This window comes from Rhinolophus hipposideros (genome assembly GCF_964194185.1).
Source record: "Rhinolophus hipposideros genome assembly, chromosome: 7".
In the NCBI taxonomy this organism is placed as follows: domain Eukaryota; kingdom Metazoa; phylum Chordata; class Mammalia; order Chiroptera; family Rhinolophidae; genus Rhinolophus; species Rhinolophus hipposideros.
The window spans coordinates 76118827-76135900 of NC_138053.1; the positions used below are offsets into that span (position 1 = coordinate 76118827).

General features: G+C 37.1%; 1 protein-coding gene and 1 pseudogene across 2 annotated transcripts in view; one reads left to right on the plus strand and one right to left on the minus strand.

Moving 5' to 3' along the window:
* Window positions 1-17074, minus strand: part of WDR70 (WD repeat domain 70) — a 253902-nt gene that overhangs the window by 35924 nt on the left and 200904 nt on the right. Inside the window, exons 11-13 of the mRNA XM_081053278.1 lie at window positions 10823-10922; window positions 8049-8133; window positions 6448-6586 (exon numbers count right to left, since the gene is read on the minus strand). Coding sequence (XP_080909404.1) covers window positions 6448-6586; window positions 8049-8133; window positions 10823-10922 — 324 coding nt within the window. The remainder of the gene's footprint in view (window positions 1-6447; window positions 6587-8048; window positions 8134-10822; window positions 10923-17074) is intronic.
* On the plus strand, window positions 12960-13745 carry LOC308499662 (cytochrome b-c1 complex subunit Rieske, mitochondrial-like; annotated as a pseudogene). The gene has a single exon. The product of its transcript is annotated as a cytochrome b-c1 complex subunit Rieske, mitochondrial-like (transcript).

The window sequence follows — 17074 nt, forward strand, 5'->3', positions numbered from 1 at the left end:
TGAGTTCCTCAACAACTTCAGAGACAAGCTGTCACGGGCATAGCTTCATTAATTTGTTTGAAGTGAATTTCCAGATTAGTTTATATCTGCATTCAAATGTAAGAACCAAGATACATTCTAAAGCCAACTCTCCTGAGGACTTCTGGAATATCCATTAATTTGAATGACTTTTCTGCTCTCTTCCACATGTACAAATAATAGAAGGTGACTGTAGTCTGAATGGTCAGCACGTCCCTTACACTTACAAATTAAGATAGATGGCTAGTTTCAAGAATGGTCTATTATTTCATGCCCTGTTATATCCATTTATTCTTCCTCTTCAATCTCTTTAGATTTAAAATATCAATATTCTTTTCTAATAAGAACTCAAAAACTTTTTATATTAAGTAAAACTGGCAATATTTTCATTTTATGTTATGTCATTTCATATGTTAATGCAGTAATTTTCTTGGACATCAAAATTTACTCATTTAAATGTCATATCTGGGAATAATCTATGGGTGATACGATTAAATATGGTACTTACTTTCTTAATGATCTTTTTTTAGATTTAATATATACTACCTTTACAATCAGAAAACTGGAATTAAAATACAAAAAGCTAATCTGATAGTCCTCATTGAAATGTATATATGAAGAACCAGATTTTATAAGAAAAAACAATGTAAGTTCAAGTTCTCTTCAGAACTCCACCTAATAAAGAAAACACAGTTGATATTTCATGAAAATTTGTTTGCTTGTTTTTAAAAGAAATCAGTTTTATACCCAATATGGACCTCACTTTCTCCTCAATATGTACAGTAGGCTATCTCTATAATCAGACATATGGGTCTTAAATAAGAAATTTTCCTCTCCTTTTGGGAAACATATAAGTTAGAACTTAATTAACATAATTTTTACTAACAATTACTTCTTTTTCAACAAATACTCATGCTAATAAGGGGGAGAGACCACTTGTTTACTAAGTAAGTAAATAGGTAAGTAAATAAATCTGGTAGAAAAACTTCAGGTTTTCCCTATCTTTTAGAGGAAGGCCAGAGTTAATATTAATAATAAATTAAAAAGGTATTATTTTTATTTTGTTTCCATTTGACGAAAATTAAAATAACTGATAAAGTTCCAGGAAGGCAGATCCAGAATACATATTTTCTCTGACTATAGAGTTGACTCCATGAAAAATTAATAAGATTTCAAACTGATAGAAGATACCTAATAGCTGACATTGAGGTGTTTTTTTTTTTTTAAAGAACATAAATGATATGTGCACAATATTGATTTCATTTCTCACAGGAAGAGGATATTCTGGAGAACAGCTAGTGGTAGAAAGAAGCAAATATCGAATACATCCTTGTGCTTTGTTATCTATTCTCTTTGGTGGTTAAAAAAATGTTCCTAAAGATAATCAAATATTGCTTAGGTAATCACAAATGATTTTTTTTCTTCCTTAAAAGACCTTCACTTTCGTTGGCACTAGGATTCTTAATTGGCTTTAAAATTCTTAAGGCAGTCTAGTGGGAAATACCAAAGCAAATTTCCCTTCCTTTCCCTTCAGCTAGATCAGTGGTGCTAGACGTTACAGCTGTTTTAAAAAGAAACGTTTAGTGTTTTTTCTTTTTTTCCCTCACTTTGTTCAGTTAGTGTGTACAGAAACAGAGGTCACTGAACTAAGTACCTAAGCAAACAAACAAATCAGAGATCAGGTGTGAAGAGAAGTCAGGATCAGGTGTGAAATTTCTGGCTTTTTCCTTTCCACGTTTTTTTATCTTTACCCAAAGAAACGTCTGTTATCTCTTTCAAATTATTGCCAAAAGCAACTGAGGTGAAGAGGCAACCATCTTAAATAATACTAGGTCAAAACAACTTTATTTCACCATGCGTGGGTTAAAGAGTATAAATGGTTATATGCTAGCACAATTGCATAAATTATGTGCTTTTAATTATATTAGTTAAAAAGGAAATTCTGTTAGTCAGTCTGCAATAAATCATAGTTTGATGAAAAATTACTAAGCTAATAATAGTTTATAATATTATTTCTGAGCAGTTCCCCAAAAACTGGAATTTTGAAAAGGTTTAAACATTTTTCTATGTTTCTTCTAAACATAACTGGTTTTTTAAAAATTGATATGTCACCTCCAAATTATATTTTGTCCATTCTCTCACTTCTACACTTTTATCACATAAAGCAATGGAAGTCTTTACATAATATATAAAAAGCCTAGGACCCCGTCATACACAAAAACAAAAGTGAGTTTGTAAACTCAAGATTCAAGGTATATTCTGGAATTTATCGTAGAAAAAAGTCTAAGCACGCTACTTAAAATCACAAAGAATTAGATGTAAGGAATATGCAAGTGTGTGTTTTTAGCTTGAGGAAACACAACTGGACTACAAAGGAAACATCTAAAAATCATTTCAGCAGAATCGAACATTTGTCACCTCCTAGTAAAGAGAGTTAAGAGTCTCTACACTGAATAGAGAAAAAAAATTCAGAGCATATGACAATGCAGAGAGTGGAATTATACCCAGTTTTTCCTCTAAGTCTGTTACAAAAAAGAAATATGGAAAATGTAATTGTTATATTTTAAAAAGGTGTAGTATTATTGTGAAGACTGTAGGACAGTTTTTAGTTATTAGGAAATTAATTGTATAGATTCTAACATCCCCTGACTGAAAACAATGTTTGGCGCCATAAACATGTTGAGCTTGGCATTTTAGAATATAACCATCTGGGGAGTTATTTTGTTTTAGAAGAGGGTATGGTAAGAACACAATCAATCACACTTTACCGAAGTAAATGGACACATCTAGGACAGACCTAAAATCACCGTTACCCGCACCTAGTCAGACAAGCACACTACTAAATGTTGATACTTAGAATATGAGATGTTGCCTTTCATGTAAATTAAAACTCAACACAGTAAGTACCGTACTACAGCAGATGTGATATTTCCAAAAGCAATGACTATCTTGATGTTTAATGACAAAAACACAATAAGAGAGGTGTTTTTGCCCTTCTAGTAAAGTGTCCACTCTCTTTATCTATTTCAAAGAATGTATTTATTTTCTTACATTCCAAGAAGACTTAAAACTTCAGGAAACAGGTCAAAGGGGCAATTTAATCTCTCTTTAACATACAAAAACAGAAAACAATGCTTCTGATGTTAACAACACAAAATGACAAACAAATCCTAAATCAATGATTTAAAGTGCGTGGTTTGGAACAAACAAAACAAATAAACTCACAGGTACACAGAACAAACTGATGGTTGTTAGATGTGAGGCAGGTTGGGGAGATGGGTAAGAAAGATGAAGGGATTAGGAAGCACAAATTAGTACTCACAAAGTAGTCCTGAGGATGTGAAATACAGTATGGTGAATATAATCAATAATGCTGTAAAAACTATGGTGATGGTGTCAGATGGGTACTAGCTTTATCAGGTGGATCACTTCATAAACTATATAAATGCCTAACCTCCGCACTGTACACCTGAAACTAATATAATATTGAATGTCAACTACAATTAAAAAAACATAGTCACAGGATGTAAAGTACAGTATAGGAAATATGGTCGGTAGTATTGTAATAGCTATGTACGGTGTCAGAGGGGTAGTAGACTTATTGCGGTTATCACTTTGTGAGGGGTGTAACGTCTAATCATTATGTTGCTTTGTACACCTGAAACTAATATGAACGAATGAATGAATGAATGAAAGAAAATGTGTGGCTTGTCCCCATTTTAAGTTCTCTCTCATCTATTTATTAAAATGGATCTTAAAATCTGTTTTCTGGCTTTTCTAAGATAATTCAATACATGGTCTATTCTATTTACTTAATGACCCTTCTCCTTTGTTTGCTTCTCTTCATTTGCTCATCCCTTAAATGGTCGGGTTTCCTAGAGCTCGTTCTCTTTCTCTCCTTTATGCCCTTTCCTTAATCTAATAAATCAGCAACCAACATTTCAACTATAAACTATCCATGCTTCTCCCAAAACTTAAGCACCAAACTCACCTATCCATCTACCTACTGAGCCTCTAGCTCTACCCAGAGGCCCCACAGGTACTTCAAGTTAAATGTACCCAGCACAGAATTCACTGTCTTTCTTCCAAAATCTGCTTTCTTTCCTTTCTTTTTTTAAATCTCACAGAACACTGACCCAGTCTTCCAAGTTAAAAACCGCAGCCTTCACATATAAATGAACAGTAAATCTTGTAAATAAAACGAAGCCTTCACACTTCAGTAAAAATTAACTATTCTAAAACCTAGATTTGAATGTGTTATTCCTCTTCTTCAGAAAAAAAAAGGCATGAGACAAAGTCGCCTTCTTATTATGGTACACAATATTATGGTACATAATAAGAAGTCGCCTTATTATGGTACACAATAACCTTGTTATTATGGAACAAGGTTCCTTTGCCTTTCCATCTCCAGGTATTTCTCTCCTGCCTCACTCTCCAAAGACACTTGTGCTCCACAATATGCATCACTTTCTTGCACTTCCTAAGTACAGTCGTCCCTCGACTGCAGGGGCATTGGTTCCAGGACCCATCCCAAACCAAAATCTGCAGATGCTCAAGTCCCTTCTATAAAATGACATAATATTGGCACATAACCTACACAATCCTCCCGTATACTTTAAATCATCACCTGTAATACCTAACAATGTAAATGCTATTTAAATTGTTGTTATCCTGTATTGTTTAGGGATCGGCTTTCTGGAATTTTTTTTAATATTTTCAATCCGAGGTTGGTTGTATCTGCAGTTGCAAAACCCATGGATACTGAGGGCCAACTGTACCATCCACTCATTCAGTAACTATTGATTAAGCACCATCTATGTGCTCGACACCATTCTAAGCACTGAGGATGTTGCAATAAATAAAAAAGGCTAAGTTTCTGCCCTCGAGGTTTACATCCTGGTGGTAGAAGACAGATAAACAAATATGTAATAGATGTGAGTAAGTGCTATGGAGAAAAAGATCGAGGTAAGGAAAACAACTGAGAGCAACACAGCAAACAACATGTTCTGTACACTACAGAAATCCAGCATGTCTTCAAAAGTGCAATCATACTTCCATGTCCCTTAATTTACTTACGTTTCAATTTAAATTACTATTTTAAAAACACAACACCAAGAGTAATACTTAAATGTACAGTCATTGAGAGGCATAACAGAACATGGCTTACTTCTGGGACAACCAATTATAATAATTTTATTTTCTTGAGATTAAAGTTGATAGAGTCAAGAGTGTTTTTCTTTGATTCTAGTGTTTTAGTTGGCTTCTGGATGCACCCAAAAAAAATATTATTAGTGTTGGCACATTTCAAATTATGTCATGCGATTAGAATCTATAAAACTTAAGTACTCATCTAGAATTAGTCTCATTGTTATTTCTATATTGTCTCTAACTATACCACGGTTTCAAATTTAGGGCCTACAATTAAGACTCCACAGTAATATTAGAACATTAGAGACATGAGCTTTTTACTGGTGATTTAGAAACAGTTGTTCAATTGTCTGAATCACTTAAGTGCTTAATATGTCTCAACTGTTTACAAAGAGCTGAAACAACTGGAGAAACCTACATCAGAGCACTGTTTAAGATATAGGATATTACTAAAGAATTTGACAATAAGCCAAAGAAAATTTACACAGACATTAACTGGCCTGTTTCATACTCAGAAAATAACAATGATTTGCCTCACCATCTAAATAATAATATATACTTTAAAAGACTTTAAAGGAATTCAGATTTTCCTCTGGGAATCTTTACTATTATTATATTACCTGTGGCTCCAGTCTCAGGATGAATGAATGAATGAATGCATGCATGAATGCTGGTGTTTTAGTACTCATATTAACCTGGAAAGAAAACTAAAGGTGTTTTTTTGTTTGTTTGTTTGTTTGGTTTCTTTTAAGACGTAGAAGTTAAATCTGAAGCTTCTTTAACTTCCAAATAACTAAATAGAAATTAAGCTCATTGGAAGCTGAGTCTTAATGACAACACGGACAAGCAGAATTCTGTCAAAGGTTTCAAGGTTTAGGAAACAATGATACACTTCCTCAGTGTCTGAGGGCATAATTTTTCACTTCTATCCACAATCCGCAGATCCTCACAAACATGCACATTGTGGGAAGCTCATTTCTATATTCTACATGACAATCAGGTTCTGCTCTCACCAAACTGGTTGGCAGAAGAGGGAAACATCACTGGCCCAGCTGAAATTCTGACCGAAGTGTGGGCCCATAGGAAACACTGGGCCAGGTGAGGGTAGAGGGTGGGTAAGCCAGTCTACAATGTACTAAGAATTCCTGTGTTGGAAGAAGAGCAGCTACCATTGCACTCTAAGGACCAGGGCTTATGTACTATTTAAAAACAAAAAACCAAAACAAAAGAGGCAAACTTCACTTCATTCTCAAGGCTGGGGAGAAAAGAATATATACATACCGCATCTGTGATGTCTATTTCATATACCCTTTGGAAAGTCCTGCGCTCAAAGAAAACCAGTTTGCCGCTGCCACATCCCCTTTGAACAGATGTACCGGTGACTAGGAGTTTATCATCTGGACTGAAGCAGCAGTCAGTCCTACAGACAGAAAGAGTCTCTAAGCTTCTGACCCCACCACAGTGCAACAACGATGAGCGAGTCAAATGAAATATAAACACGAGCATTATAGGAAGAGATAACTCTTATATAGTGCTTACAATAAGTCAAGCACTTATGTTAATTTGCTTAATCGTCAGAATAATCCTATGAGGTAGACATTATTATCCCCATTTTACTGATGAGGAAACTGAGGCAGAGAGAAGTTAAATAAACCTTGTCTAAGATCACAAAAGAAAGAGATTCGAACTCAGGCAGTCTGATCCCAGAATCTTTGCTTTTATTTTAACTTCTACATGTTATAATAATATGTTTCAATGTAGAGAGGGTGTGGGAAAAACTCAATAGAAACACTGACAGTATCTATACACAAATAGACACTGTATGACTAATGACTAAGTAATGATTACTTTGACCACTTTTGTAATTATTTTCTACCATCACTGCCACCTAAATAATTTGAGTTTTCTCAAGTCAAGCACCATGAAATTAGGAGCAGTTTGCACTGCTGGGACGTAACTGAGGACTCTTGGTATTAGAGGTCCGGCCACCTGATTCTGAGTTATCTAAGACATGACCCAAAGAACTTATGTAGTTAGCATTACTCATAGCAGGCATAATAATAGCTCAAGAAATTCTCATCAGCTATAAATTCATGTCAGTTTGTCCATCTGTTTGTCTTAAGAGATAAATGCCATGGCCAACAGATCATGTTAGAGTCAGCGATCTGTTACTATTCAGCTTCCTCCATTTGATTACCTTCATGTTCTCCTTTTTGGTCATTATTTAATATACATGTGAGATTTCATTTCTACCAAAATAAAAATTTTGCTCAGGCACCAATTGTAGGACTTAAAGGTCAGATTCCACCTCAGCTGCCTCAGCAAAATCTTTAAATGCTTTACTCGTCAACTTAGTAGAATGGAGACAATAGTGTTCAGCTACCCAGAGCAAGACAGTTACTGAATTGCTGTCTAGAATTATGACAAAAAATTAAGAAAATGATATATAATAATTCTGCTAACTATTAAAAATTGCTTTGATGGCATAAGGGTTCAAATTTTAAAAGACAATAAATACGTAAGCCTACCCTATCATTTATACAATATAAAAAGAACAATTCAATCCCTTAAAATATCGTTACTACCCAAAGACCTACGCATGCATCCAATAAATAAACACACACACACACACACACACACACACACATATACACAAACATGAATATGTACCATTGAAACTTCCAAAAAAAATTTTACAGGTCTAAAGAATGTGCAAAAGGAAAAGGGAAATATAAAATGCGCCTTTCAAAAAACCTATTTCAATCACTCTTCAAGTCCCTTTTCTAGAAGATCTAAAAGACATGACATAAATGAACATTAAGGTGAAGAAATTTATTTTCCATTCGTTTATGCTTATCAAATATTAAAAATATGCTACTTACATTGGGAACATGGTGGGAAGACCCGAGGCTGAAAAAAGTGGCTTATTAAACTGTCGGATGTCCCATAACTTTAATGTATCATCACCTGATAGAGGAATGAGAAAGAAAAAAAAGACAAAGTGAATTGTGCAAAAAGCACTACCTCCAAGTTTAGAGTTTGCTAAACTTAGCATATTAACTATAAGAAGGAAGAAAAAAAGGAAGGGAAGGAGGGAGGTAAGGAGATGTAATATGGGCATGTTTTACTTTTTTAACTGTTTGGGGAGCTTGAAAGCAGTCGTTGCAAGAAAAGTAGAAAGATATATGATTATGAATTGGCCATCTAGAAATTACTTTCCAAATTGATGTAGCATCTGTAGGCTAAAAGGAACCCTAGAGAATCCACTCTAAAGAGTGATTTTAGAGCAGATGGCAGCTCCCCTGTGGTATACATGAGCATAACTTGACTTCTTAAGAAGACATTAATTTAACAACCATCAGGACTGCAAATAGTTCAATTCACAACAGATTCTTTTTCCCACTAGAGTGTACCTGAAGCTATCCATTAATGTTATGGGGGTCCGCCATGTAATTCCCTTCCCTCCAGTGTAACTCTACTTGTGGCTATCATTCTTCACTTTGCTGGGAGTACAGCTTTTCCAAGCTATTTAAAGTGTAATGCATATTCTTTTAAAAATCAATCATTTTTGTCTCACATTTCTATAGTGTTACTAATTCCTGACCGGAATGCAAGCCAGAACTCATACAAGTAACATCTTTGCTGTTCTTTCTCCCCAGTGTCCACAGCTGAGACCTGCCTCAACCCCTCGGGTCCAATAAGGAATCAGTATCAGGCACAAGTGAGCTGAGTAGAGAGTTCAATAAAAATCCCCATTTTCTCCCCAGTGGTCCTTCCTCTGAAACCCAATTTTGGGCAGGTGCACTAATCCACAACTGGCTGGACTAGGGACCTGCTTGTATTGGAATAACTTTGTAAGACTCACCTTTTGCATTAGTCAAAAAAAAAAAAAGAGGTTATATCTGTTCACAATTCGCAAACAATAAGAAAACATTAACCTCCATTAAACAGTTTAGCTAATCTGGTAGGTTCTGGAGCTAGCAGGAGCACCTTACAACACCCTGCGGACTCTGCTGAATAGCCTTCCATCTGCTATATTCTAGACACTCAGGAAGGAAAGTGATGGAGTACAGTATACACATGGTGGTGACAACATGTTACCCAATAGCTCCTATAGGATGGAAGGGGAAGGCAAGAGTCGTCACCAAAATGACTGACTGAAATGGAATTAGCCCTGTACTTCTAAGGCAGTGATTATCAGCTGGGTCGAGGCTGGCCTGTTTTAGAATCCTCTGGGAAGAATTTTCAAACTATGCTCCCCCTTATTCCCCTCTCCTCTCCCCACTCCACCTGGGAGATTTGGGTATACCATTCTAAGGTTGTAAGAGTGAATGTGAGAATTTCCAGTAGAGCATTTATCTTTTGAAAAACCTTCCCAGGGGACTCAGAAATACTCTTTGGGTAAGAACCACTGTTTGTAAGTAAAGAGTATATACAGTCTTAATTAAAAGTCATCTTAGATTCGAGTAGCAGATTACAACGGATGGACCAAAATATATTATTTTATACATATCCACTTTCCCCATGTATACCACGAACAGGAAACACGTGTACGTGTGCTTTGATTTATTTTACTAATGTAAGTGAGGGTAGTTTGAATATAATAGATAAGGCTTCTTGGAAGCAAAGAGAACCTGAATGGAATTCCACGAGGGTACAAGGACATGAACTGGTTAAACTGAGAAGAAAGCTGGGCCACATCTCCTCATCTCCTCCTCACTTCCACTACCCTCTACATCAGGTTGTAAATTATTTTAGGAAAGGAACTCTGTCTATGATGTTCACAGTTTATACCCATAACCTAGCATAACACTAGCTCAGAGTAGTTGCTCAATATATAGTAGTTGAATAAGTGAATGAATGACTAAATGTGGTGCTGCTAAATTAATTTGGCCTACAGAATCAAAACTACATCTTCTATGTGGTATTTAACGCCATCTGTAACATGGCTTCAACCTACTTACCCTACTGTTTCTTTTCTCTGCCCACAAATAGGCCTCCTGGAAGCTCCTCTATCATGCACTTCCTCATAATGCTTTGCTCATAAGCTGCCCTCACTATTCTTTTATTTCCTTCTATCAACACACAGCTTATCCAAGTGAGAAAGATTTAGCCAAAAATTAGAAACAACCTATATTCAACCATCTGAGTGTGGATCAGTAAACTTATAATCGCCAACATATAACTGCATAGCTATTAAAAAGTAACATCTAGGTATATAATCTTTTTTAACCGAATTGAGTTAGTGTGTGAACTGGAAAGAAAAAAAAAAATCAATGGTCAACAAATAGAAGACTTTGAAATACCAGACCCAGAACATAAAATGGTACAAAATAAGATAGATCATCTTCTACAAAATTCTATAAGGTAGAGGCAAAGTCATCCTGTAGCCTTCAAACTCTGATGTAATTTGAAGCTAAAATAAAAACTTAGTCCCCAAAGTATCTATTCTCTAAGCTTTATTTGATACTTTTTAATAAAACAATATTGCCAAGTTGGAAATGCATTTTCATGAAAAAAATCAGACTGGCTAAATACATTAACAGAAGCACAGCTAGCTTTACTAAGCACTAGAATATCAGTGTGACATTTGTTAGTGTTCACTATGATCATTTTGTATATAGCAACACATAAAAAAAAGAAGTTTTTAACCTACCTCCACGAGAGGCAAGGACATTTCCATCATAGGAAAAAGTCACACAAGAAGTGTCTGTGCCCGGATCATGAGCCTGTTTATAGTGGAATTTAGGATGAACCTGTTTGAGAAAAAAAGCAAAATGGTAACATGTCATCTGAATTCAAATGAGAACGTTTTTGTGGCAAGAATATTTTACTTTATCATCCAGATATACATCTATATGTAAAATATTAATTTTATCTGATTATGGTTTTCTTTATTCTGGGGGAAAAATTTCAAAAGGTTTTTAAAAACATCCATTTACTTTACTAAGAGGAACAAAAAGAGATAAGGTAAGTCCTAGGAGGAGATATTTTTCAGACTACCTTAGCAAGCTCTGAGCAAGTCAAGATTACCACAGCATTTAGTTTTCCTTAATATACTTACAAAGTACATTATACAGTTACTGGAACCATTCCCTACACTAATCTGAAAGAGTAGATATGAATAAAAATTACAGATGAACATATCATTTATTAACTCCAAAATATCATTGTATTCTTAGTATATGCCAGACACTGTGCGTGTAGTTATAGGTCTTGAACCGTCTTTAATGTGCCTATAGGATAATGTTGCTGAAGGTGACGATGACGATGATGACGATGATGGTGATGAAGATGATGGTGACAGCTAACCCCCATACAATGCTCATTATATCCTAGGCACTGTACCCTTTACTATCTTGACTAATTTCCATAATCACTCTACAAGTTAGGTTCTACTATGATCATCTCCATTTTATAGATTAGGAAACTGAAACACAGACATTGAACACCTTGTCCCATGGCTAGCAAGTGGCGGAGTTGGGAGTATGAGCCAAAAAGTCTGCTCTTAAACACTATACCGTACTCCTTCTCTGCTGATTCATGTTAATGGTCTTTTTACTTCTCATGTCACTTCTGCATGGTTAATGACTTATAAAATAACTCTACTAATCTTGTCACTCAGATATGACTCAGTAACCCACATAGGCCAAAGTACTAGGGAGTCCATTAACCCACACCCACCAGGCTGGAGAATTCCACAGTGAGTCAACAGGGACACTGTAGCAAGGACAGCATGTAGGTCTCTCCTAGGAGCCACAGGGATACAAGTGACCCCCTCTCCATTGGTCTTGCAGAAAACCCTACAAAAAATGAGTCACAAAACAGCTGATGTTTATGACATCAGCCTCCCAACAATATCACTGATACCCCATCATTGAGCTTCCACCTAAAGGCTTCTAGTGATGAGCACACTACCGCACATAAGCAGGCTGTTTTGTTTGTTTGTTTTAATAATTTGGATATACTAAGTAAATATTTTCCCGTCTTCTTCTGGGCGACAGTCTTACAAATGTGCATTAAAGACATTTAAATATGATACTTCTACCTTTCACAGATACAAATAATTCATTGATTCAACCTGTTTTCATTAGGCATCAACTGGATGGCAGACACGAGGTTAAGCAGGGAAACCCAACGTGCCGCGATAAGCATGGCTTCTCCCCTCAGAGTTGACAGTCCCCTGAAAGGACACGGATGAGCATACAGAGTGACAAGTGGTACAATGGGGAAGTATAAAGTACTACTAGAGCCCTGATGAGAGGTTCTTAACCCAAACTTGAGAATAGGGGCAAAAGAGAGGCAAAAAGAACCTACTCTGGGTGGTAAACACACAATGCAATATATAGATGATGTATTATAGAATTGTGCACTTGAAACCTAGATAATTTTACTAACCAATGTCACCCCAATAAATTTAATTAAAATTAAGGGGAAAAAAGAAATCAGACACCCAGTGGACAAAGTAAGAGTTAGCAGAGGAAGAAGCAGCAGGATGTAGGGACAAGAAAGAGTATTCCACTCAGAGAACTGTGGTAGGCAGAATTCTGATCTCTAAGACTTCTGCCCCCTCCTGTTATGCTCATGAATGTGTTACTCTACATGGCAAAAGGGACTTTATAAGTCCCTTAAAGTTACTGATTAGTGAAAATAGGGAGATTATCCTGGATTATCCAGGTGGGACTGAAGTAGTCACTAAAGTGAGTCCATAAAAGAAGAGCTCTCTCCTGGCTGAGGACAGAAGAGGAAGCCACAGAGAAGAGTAAATCAGGGTGTTTAGAGCAGCTGCTGCCATGTCGTTGGTCACAGCCCGACTGGGCCCATTCGCGCCCATCCTGTCAGTGCTGTCCCACAGGGTGGCAGGTGCGCTGTGGCCCCTGGTACAGGCTGCAGTGCCCACCGCCTCGGAGCCGCCAGTGCTGGGCGTGAGGCGGCCCTTCCTCTGCCAGCCTTGGGTCATTGCCATGGGCCTCAATGTCCCTGCTTCTGCCCGTTATTCCCATACAGACATCAAAGTGCCTGACTTCTCTGATTATCGTCGCACTGAAGTGTTAGATAGAACAAAGTCTTCAAAAGAGAGCACTGAGGCTAGAACGGGTTTCTCCTATTTGATAACTGCACCAACTATGGTGGCTGTTGCATATGCTGCCAAGAATGCCATCTCCCAGTTTGTTTCTAGCATCAGTGCTGCTGTCGATGTGTTGCCCATGTCATAAATCGAAATCAAGTTATCCAATATTCCAGAAGGCAGGAAGAGGCTTTCAGATGGAGAGGCAAACTTCTGTTTGTGCTCCACAGAATCAAGAAGGAAACGGACCAGGAAGCTGCCGTCGAAGTGTCCCCGTAGAGGGACCCACAGCACGATTTAGAGCAAGTACAGAAACCTGAATGGGTTATCCTGATAGGTGTTTGCACTCATCTGGGTTCTGTGCCCATCGCAAATGCAGGAGATTTGGGTGTGACCTTGTCATGGGTCACGCTATGATGCGTCTGGCAGGATCAGGATGGGGCCTGCAACTCTTAATCTTGAAGTTCCCTCACATGAGTTCACCAGTGATAATACAGTGGTTGTTGGCTAGGGACCTGAACTCAAGTCACAGGCTCGTTCAGTCTTCTTGTCCCATCAGAAGAGTTATTTGAGAGCACGCCAGCTGTACTTCAAATTGGTTGATTTAACATTTCTAAGGATTGCTAAGAATGTATTTGCAAATGTCAGTATGAAGTAAATCGAAGTTAATGTTGCATACTTTCAAGCACTCACCTAATGCAGCCACTGCTAACACTGTTGAATTAAGAGAAAAGAGTAAATCAGAGAGGGGAGTGTTTGACATGCCACTGTAGACTTAAGAGATGCGTCCAGGAAACGGAGATCTTGATTCTGCCGATAACCAGTAAGATGAAAAGACGCCCCTGAACCCCAGATGCGAGCCACAGCCCAGGCCGACACTTTGATTTTAGCCTGGTGACATCCTAAGAAGAAAATCCAACTACACCTGATCTCTAAGGAGACAGACTTCTTATCTACAGAAACTGTACAATAATAATTGGTATTTTTAAGTGACTAAATTTCCGGTGGTTTGCTAAGAAACCATAGAAGACTAACACATGCATACCGGAAGGCCCAAAGGTAAAAGAGCTGGCTGCACTGCAAGAACTGAAAGAAGTTAACTGTGAGTAGAGGGAAAGGAGAGGTGGGGAGATGACGTGAAAAAGGCCCAGACCACCAGGGGCCTTGTAGGCCAGTTAAGGGCCAACATTTTATCCTGAAGCAAAAAGAAGCTGCTGGGGGAGTTTTCTCAGTGGAGTAACATGACTATGTTTGCTTACTTTTAAAAGATTATTCTAGACACATGTGGAGAATAGGTTGGGAAAAGTTTGTTCCTCGGAAAAAACAAAACACTGCTACCAACCTCAATCAGGAGAATTTGCCACCTCAGTATAGGTCACCAAGTCATAGATGACTAAACTCTAAATAAAAGTTTTGAAAGCTAATGTAGTAGTAACAGTTTTACCAAAAAGTCCTATATTTAAATTTGGCCTCTCAGTGCAATTAACTTAGCTCTTTTTGTTTAGTTTGTTTGAAATGTTTCGTTTGTTTTTAATGGTAAGAAATACAAATATGCATCTAAACAGAAGGATGAGCCACATTTCAGGAGACAGTAAGGCAGTGTCTGATAAAAAGAGCACTGGGCCCAGACCAAGAGATAGGAAATCTACACCTAATTCAGTCAAAACCTGGCAGTGTCACTGGGGACAAATTACTTAACCTCTCAGATCACAATTCTATCTTCTGTAAACTAAATAATTGACCTGGATGATTTCTAAGATTACTTACAGCATTATTATTCTTAGTGAAAAGACAAAAGCTGGTAAATACCTAATATTTTTATCATTTGACTAACTGATCGATATGTACATTACTAATAGGACAAAGTAGATCTTGAATGCCAATATTCGAAAATACAAATGCACATATACCTGTAGACATGTACATACACATATACCAGTAAAGTGGGATAAAGAACCTTAAAAGGTGTAGAATCCAAAGGAATCATAACTATAAACTTCAGCATGAGCCCAGAAGCAAGCAGGTAGTTCCATTTGTTAGCCTAATTCTAATCCTTGTTGCTCCAGAGGGGATAGACGGGGTTGTGAATCTGCTGCTTCCTAAATTGGTCTTACTTCCCCTCTTCTTTTTACTGCCCGGAGTAAGATTCTAGGGTTTAAAGACATAAAGTCGTGTGGTGCTCAAGTAAAGAAAATGTGATCTGTTTCGAAACTTAAGAAAAGATTCTGCTGGACCTAACAGGTGGCAATGCAAATGTAATGCAATGAACTGAATGGGAATAAGGGATTTGGACTGCAGTTGATTTTGCCTTAATCTAATAATAAAGGACTTAACCACATATTCATCTACTACACTTTTATATCTCCTCATGAAGGTACTACTTTAAATGGCCATTATGGTGGAGACTGGGTGTTTTGAAGCTTTTACAATTCTTTTTTTATAATGCAGGGTGAATATATATGATGCAGAACATATGTAATGCAGAAAGAGCCAACAAGCAAGCCCCACCCTGTCTTTCTGACTTCCCATGATATTTTCTATTGATAGATTTACATCTTCATGCAACACCCTTTAAAGTAGCAAATAACTGCATATTAATAATTAAGGAGAGAAAGAGATTGTATTCAAAAGAATCTATGAGTGTTTCCTCTTTTAAAGGACCTAATATAACAGCGGCAAAATGTCCTCATATAAGACGGACAGCTCACAGATTCTGTGTGAAAAGGGCTGTTCTATTATTAACTTCACTTTAACAAAAGTTTATTCCAATGAAATAGATTGCCAGAGGGGATCTTAAACTTGCATAAAACATCAACACCCAGACAGTCCATAATGACAAATACCCTCACACTCTGAAAACAAAGTCAGTCTGACTGAACAACACTTCTGGCATAATGTGGGAAATCTAAAACTGCAACTTTTCCTTTAACTGTTTTTATAATCATCCTAGGCAAAGAACATCGTTCTTTAGGGAAGTTGAGTTATTAACTGCTTTATATAGGTTTCCTATTTTTAGGAGTGCCTTATGTTATGATTTGGAGAGTATCAAGTCTCAAATAGTCATAGTGATGGAAAATGCAAGCACAAAAACCCAGAGTTTTAAAGGGCCTCTCTGAGATCATACAGTATAAACTCCCAACTAGTAAAATTGTCCCTAACTCCCTTCTCAGCAGATGGTTATGGAGCCTCTACCAGTACCAATCTCACTACATAACAAGCAACATCAGCCCATTTCTGGGTGTTTCTAATTGGCAACACCTTTCTTAATCTAGGTCCAAGAGTCTCTCCTTCTAACATCTACTTATAAGTCCTGGTTCTGCCTTCTGTTGCTCTGCTGACTAATTCTAGTGTTTCTTCTCTAATGAAGTCTGCCAGATTCTCAAAGAAAAATATGAGGCCTTACACAAAAACTTAAACATAGTTTTAAAATATTCCACAAAGTCTGTCACTTCCTGAAATCCTGAATAAGCCAAACATTCTATGGTGGTTGCAATGGTCGGTGCGTTTACACCCAGCAGCTGCCTGGATCCCAATATCGCTCTAAGGCTCCAGTGTTTGTGCGTGAATGCAAGAGGAAGGACAGCCCTCAAAACGATCAAAACATGTTTTGTAATGAATAGAAACAGTGGAATAAACTATTTTAAATAAGAGAGATGACATGAATTGCTGGGCTGAAAAGAGAGAAAAATCTAATGGAAAGAATACCGGTCCTACAGCCACGCCAACTGGATCCAAAATTTCACCTTAATTACATTTTAGTTTGCCCCTGGCGTAGTTGCGAATCTGTCCCTCAGTTTATGAATCTTTAAACAACATGCCCTACATTCAGTTCTACCCTTC